The sequence below is a fragment of the Penaeus vannamei genome, unplaced genomic scaffold (assembly GCF_042767895.1).
Source record: "Penaeus vannamei isolate JL-2024 unplaced genomic scaffold, ASM4276789v1 unanchor4778, whole genome shotgun sequence".
Lineage (NCBI taxonomy): Eukaryota > Metazoa > Arthropoda > Malacostraca > Decapoda > Penaeidae > Penaeus > Penaeus vannamei.
Genome location: NW_027217757.1, coordinates 7,501 through 13,589, shown reverse-complemented (window position 1 = coordinate 13,589; position 6,089 = coordinate 7,501). Strand labels below are relative to the sequence as shown.

The window sequence follows — 6,089 nt, the reverse complement described above, 5'->3', positions numbered from 1 at the left end:
TCCTTTGTATGCAAATGAGGCTATGAAGCAGATTATATTTAATCGTATAGAGTGATCATCTGTAGCGACAGCCTCCCTCTTTTAATTCCTTTTATCCTTTACCTCTTTTTTCTTTCCACTGTCCGGGCCTCTCTCTTCGCGCCTCCAGACCTGCGCGTTTACGATCCGCCCGGAACGAGAGACGAAGAAGAAAGACGGAAGATGAAACGCCAATCCGCTTCCCAGGGGCCGCGCCGGACACTGCGCTCGTACGCACACGCGCGAACGCACGCACAAAGACACACGCGCGGAGAACATACACACAGTGACATATACGCTTCGAGATACACATATCTGCACACACACACACACTCACACATACACACTCACACTCACACACACACATACACACTCACACTCACACTCACACACACACACACACACACACACACACACACACACACACACATACACACACACACACACACAAACACACACATACACACACACACACACACACACACATACACACTCACACTCACACACACACATACACACTCACACTCACACTCACACACACTCGCAGTACACACACGCAACCCCACGCACACGCACAGGCTCTGACGCATTCCTGCGGGCTTCGGAGCGGGTGCGTCAGACCAAACGGGGAAAGGGAAGCAGGAATGAAGGAGGAAGGGAGGAGGGCGAAGAAAGAGGAGGAGGTAGGGAGGATAGCGAGGAGAGGAGAGGAGGAATGGAGGAGAGAGTGAAGATAAAGGAAGGGCGGTGAGGAGAGATGGGGGAGGAAAGGGGGAAAGAGTGAGGAGAAAGGGGAATGGGAGAAGAGAGGGAGGAGGAAGAAAGCGGAGAAAGGAAGGAGGAAGAGAGGAAAGGAATAAGAATGATAAAGGGAGGAGGTAAGGGGAGAGAGTGGGAGGGAAGAGTCGGGAGAATGGGAGGAGAGGAAGGGAGAGTGAGAGTGAAGGGAGGAGGGCGTAAAAAGGGACGAGACAAAGAAAGAAAAGAGGAAGAGAGGAGCTAGGAAGCAGCGAAGAGGAGATAAAAGGGATGGGAAGGAGGAGGGAGGGCGTAAGAGGGGGGGAGACACCAAGGGGGGAGGGGAGGTGGCATCGATTCACAGCTCTGTCGGGGCATCCGACGGGCGGTCAACAGGGCTCTGCGAGTGCGTTTGTATAATTGTGCGTGCCTCTGAATGTGCGAACGGGCGCGTGTGCATAAAGTAAGAATGTTGGTCTATGTATGTCTCTCTGTATGTATATAAAGTACGAATGTTTGTGCATGTGTGCGTCTCTGTATGTACATAAAGTACGAATGTGTCTGTCTATATATATAAAAAGTATGCGCGTGTCTGAATGAGCGTATGCATACATACTGAAAGCGTATTTGAACGGTGTACACCTGTAGTAATGGAGCGAGTCGTGAGGGCGTCCCGGAGTACTATGGAAATTCCAGCGGAGAAAACTCGCGCCCGCATTCACTCCGCTTCCCTCGTGATGAAGCTCTCCTTAAATTCGGAGGGGAAGGAGCGGCTCGGGAAGGGAGGCAGGCGGAGGGCGAGAGGGAAGGAACCGAGGGAAGGCGGTTCGTTGGGAAAGGGGAGGAGAAGGAGAGGGAGAAGAGAGGGAGAGGGGAAGGGGGAGGGGGAAGGTAGGGGTTTTAGGGAGAAGGAGAAGGACGAGAGGGAGATGGAGAAGTAGCAAGAGAGAGAGAGAGAGAGAGAGAGATAAAGAGTGAGAGACAGACAGACAGACAGACAAACAGACAGACAGACAGAGAGCAAGTCCAGGAAGAAAGGGACTTACTAACTGTCCGCCAGCCGGCCGCAGGAGGGCTCACTGACCCGCTTCGTTCTCGCCCTCAGTCTCACCCGTGGTTTATCATCTCCCAGACGTACCAGCGGGTGCGGGCCAACCGCCAGGTGCGCCTCCGGGCCAAGAAGCGGCGCTCGGGCCGCGGCGACGAAGGCAGCGGCCACACGTGCCCCGTCTGCGGAGATCGAGTCAGCGCCGCCACGCCCGAGGACATGCACGCCCACGTCGAGACTTGCCTGCGACGGGTGAGTGGACCCTGCTTTATTTGGGTAGACCAGGCCGGGGCCGCTGGGCGTCTCGGCGCTCTTGGGCTGGTCTTATTTACCTTTCATTTAGTCGGTTTTGTTCACATTTTCTTCCTCTTCAGTTTACTTTTTATTCCTTCTCTTCTATGTTCATAATGATTTCTTATAGTCTCATAATGATTTCTTATAGTCTCATAATGATTTCTTATAGTCTGTTGCCCTCTTCTTGTTCTGTGTGTTTCTGTTTATTCATCTATATATCTGTCTATCAATCGATCTATCTCTTCATCTCTTCATCTTTATATCGCTTTATATCTATCTCTCCATATCTTTATCTCATATCTTCATCTCTTTACATTTTCTCTCTCTCTCTCTTTCTGTCTATCTACCGATCTATCATCGGATCCATCTCTCTCTCTTTCTTTTCTTTCTCCCTTTTCCTCCCACCCCCCACCCTCCCTCCCCCTCCCCGACTGATCCATCTCCTTCCGCGGGCTCTGCGTCGGATTCGCTCCGGCGGCGCCCTTCCCGCCGCCGGAGAGCCTTTGGTCCGAGTATTTCCGTCCCTGATCCCTTTCTTCCGCCCAGAAAGACCGAGACTTTTCCAGCCTCGTGTACCCTTCCCTTGTCAACCTTTCCGCCCGTCGTACCACACTGAGCCCTAGATCTGTACCCTACGTACCCACTGGACTCCCCTGTCTCATCCTCGTAAACATCTTAAAATGGTTTACCAATCATCTGTGGTTCACTTTCGCCTTTTGTAACTAATATCCTTTTCCCATCAGGTATATACATCATATTTGTGCAGTTCTGTATTTCATTTCAAAATCTGGTGTAATCCTTTCTTGTCACCTTTACTACCAAATCCTTCATGTAACAGCTTCACTACATATTCCTGGGAACGCCGTTATTACTTGGAGCCTTCCCTCGACCATGTTTGCTCCCTAATTGTAACCCCATGTAACCTTTAAACCTCCCTGGAGCTTCACCTTACAACTACCCCCCCCCCATCTACATCCTCCTCCCCTCTCGCAACGTCTTAACTCCTTCCTAACACTTCCCTTCCCCTTCCCCCCACAGCCCACTCGTAACCCTCCCCTAAAGCCCTCACTCCTCCCTTAGCATCCTCCTCCCCTGCCCCTCCCTCTCACCCCCTCTAAACGCAGGTCATCTCTCTCTGTACAGTCTGGCGGAGTACTCTCTGGTCTCCTGCAGGGCGGTGGCGAAGACGAGGTGGTGGACGTGGAGGGCGACGGGCCCTACGAGGAGTACGAGTGGTGCGGCCAGCGCCGCGTCAGGGTCTCGTCGCTGCTCAGGCCGCAGACGCACGGTAAGCGCTCGCCTCTGGCTGTCTCCGGGCACCTGCGCCTTTTATACTTTTTATTTTGTTTGTGTTTCTATATAACATGTATGTGTCTATAGTAATGCATATACTAATCATTTTGGCGTTGGTATATCAAAGACCAAAATTTCATGAAATAAAGCAAATCCTCCAAAGAGGAGAAGGAAGCCCTGCCGCAGCCAATCCCGTAACCAAGGATCCCGCTTCCTTCCCGCAGAGCACCACAGAGAGGGCGGCAGCGACCGCAGCGGGGACTCAGAGATGGGCGGCGCGGGCGGCGTCCTGGAGGGCGGCGAGGCAGGCAGCGGCAGCCGCGTGGAGCCCATGAGCGTGGAACTCGAGGCGCTCAAGGAGAAGGTCCGGGTGCTGGAGCGGGACGGCGCCGCGCCCTCCAAGTTCATCTGTCTAGTGTGTCAGGTGAGAGACGGCTCGGCCTCCCAGGCCCTGTGCCCTGTGGTTCGTCAGTTCATTCAGGCGTTCAGCCGCTTGTCTGTATTTCATGAAGGCAGAGGTGCGCTTGGCATGTTGGTGAGACTGATGGCGGACTGACAGGTTGGTGATGATATTCATTTGATAACTGACTGATTGTCAAGTTGCTCCTTGACCTGTTCACCTTCGCTTTGATGAAAAATATATAATTTTCAGAAGAGATGTTCAAAATGATATCTTCGGCCTTATATCACCGCGATAAACATGTATCCTTCCACCCACTAAATGTGTTCTTCCTGGTTCCTTCCCGCAGACGGAGTACGACAGACCGGCCGTGTCTGTGGTCTGTTGGCACGTGCTGTGCGAGGCGTGCTGGGCCCACACCTTGGTAAGTTACGCTGTCTCGTAAGAATGCTCAGTATTTCCTTCGCTGAATCTGACTTGATGATTATATGCGCTTGGCATTTGCCTCTCGGCCTGACCTCGTGTTCTGACGCGTGTCTCCCGCAGGGCGTGAAGAGCGAGTGCCCGCAGTGCTCCCAGAGCGTGTCGCCCGAGGACCTCCGCCCCATCCACTTGTGACTACCATCCCCGGCATAGCAGAGCACCGCGCCCAGTTCTCTCCCCACGCCCGTCGCCGTCGCCGCCGCCCCCTCCCCCGCCCCCCTCCCCTCCTCCGCCGGCCGGCGCGCGCCTTCGCGAGATAACACGCCCACGAGCATAGGTCTGGCGCCCATGGTGCCGCTGGCCGGGCCCCTTGGCGCGGCGGGCGCCCTCGCTGCCGCGCCCTCCGCCCACTCGCCCCCCTCCCTCCCCTCCCCCTCATCGCCATCGTCGTCGTCATCGTCGCTGCCGCCGCCGCCCGCGCTCGCCTCTGGCCCGCCCGCCCTTGCTCCCTGTTTCCTCCCGCCCACACTGGCTGCTCACGTAGCCACACCGGGGGCTGCCCCGCCCACGCCCCCTGACGCGGCGCCCATGACTCACGCCCCGATGCCCATCTTCTTCACCTCGACGCCCACCACACTCACCTCCTCGCCCGGCGCCTTCGCTGTGTCCTCCACCACGCCCTCGGCTGCGATTCTCCCCGCGGCCACGACCTTCGTCGCTACGCCCGTGAAACCTTCGAACAGTTCGGCGCCGATCTTCTCCGCTGCGCCCGCCGCCCACGCCACCGCCCCCTCCACATCCCCGAACCTCGTTGCCACGCCTGTCGCCCTCAGCCACACACCGTATCGCTCGCCCAAGACGGATTCGCACGCCCACAGCCCGCCCTCGCCCGGCTCGACGCCCACAACTTCGCCGTAGCGCCCTCGCCGCGCCCACTGCACACTCTCGCCATCCCAAATCTCAATCATCACATGACATCAACATTTTATTTTTTTACATTCTCAATGTTTGTGCGAACATTTCTTTCTCGAAGTATCACCCCTGTTCAGGTTCTCTATAACGCACTCTGCTCCATCTCCGCACACGAACACTCACCGCAAAACACATTTCTTTGCGACGTCATGCAGCCCCTCATCCCCACCCCCTCCCCCTCCCTCATCGCCAACCTCAAAGACAAAATAACCTCAACCAAACGACAGAAAAAAGACCAATTTCAGCCACGATCTCGAAGATTTTGAGGATCTAGGAGACAGCACCTGCACAGGGACGTCAGCGCGGGTATGAGAGCAGCTGATGATGACGGACAGGTGTGGAGACAAGGTGCAACACTTGTTAATGTTTGTTATAAAGTCTAAGGAGTGGAAACCCGGATTTCACTCATGTAAATCGGAGGCGCTGGGCATTTTTTGGGTTTTGTACATTCATTATTATTATTATTATTATTATTATTATTATTATTATTATTATTATTATTATTATTATTCACTTGCTTCTTCTTACCTGCTCAAGAGTTTTGCTTCTGAGAATATAAGTGGTAAGATAAATCCTGGCAAAAATATTGAATACATGGACACAAAAAAGTTGGTCAGAGGACCACATGGGACGGATATGATACATGACAAATTCAATATTTGTTAAATTCTATCCCAAACAGGATCTTGAAAGTCGAGAATAAAGTAAATATATATATATATTGTGAACTTGTAAAATTCTCCTCGGCATTCGCTGTAACTAAAGAAAAATAATAATAATAAACCTCATGTACTTGTTTTATGTGCGTGCGTGTGTGCGTATGTGTGTTTCAGAGATCGTGCATTGGTGTGTGTGTGTCTCGGTCTGTCACTGTAAGGGCTGTACCATTCTTTCCACTTAGAG

The 6,089-nt window shown here is 53.4% G+C and overlaps 2 protein-coding genes across 2 annotated transcripts in view; both read left to right on the top strand.

Annotated features, from left to right (window-relative positions):
- Nucleotides 1-1,888: 1,888 nt before the first annotated feature.
- LOC113821032 (E3 ubiquitin-protein ligase Rnf220) overlaps nt 1,889-6,089 on the top strand; it is a gene marked incomplete at its 5' end in the record, with an annotated part of 5,012 nt that continues 811 nt past the window's right edge. Inside the window, 5 exon segments of the mRNA XM_027373460.2 lie at nt 1,889-2,056; nt 3,242-3,386; nt 3,616-3,815; nt 4,141-4,215; nt 4,338-6,089. The exon segment at nt 4,338-6,089 is cut by the window's right edge and continues 811 nt beyond it. Coding sequence (XP_027229261.1) covers nt 2,024-2,056; nt 3,242-3,386; nt 3,616-3,815; nt 4,141-4,215; nt 4,338-4,409 — 525 coding nt within the window. The 3' untranslated portion in view covers nt 4,410-6,089.
- On the top strand, nt 4,563-5,132 carry LOC138861344 (mucin-7-like). The gene has a single exon (XM_070120356.1). The coding sequence runs from the start codon at nt 4,563-4,565 to the stop codon at nt 5,130-5,132; it is 570 nt and encodes a 189-aa protein (XP_069976457.1).

Bases quoted from the DNA above. Each gene is read 5' to 3' on its own strand.
- LOC138861344 (XM_070120356.1), top strand. From the start codon at position 4,563: ATGGTGCCGCTGGCCGGGCCCCTTGGCGCGGCGGGCGCCCTCGCTGCC.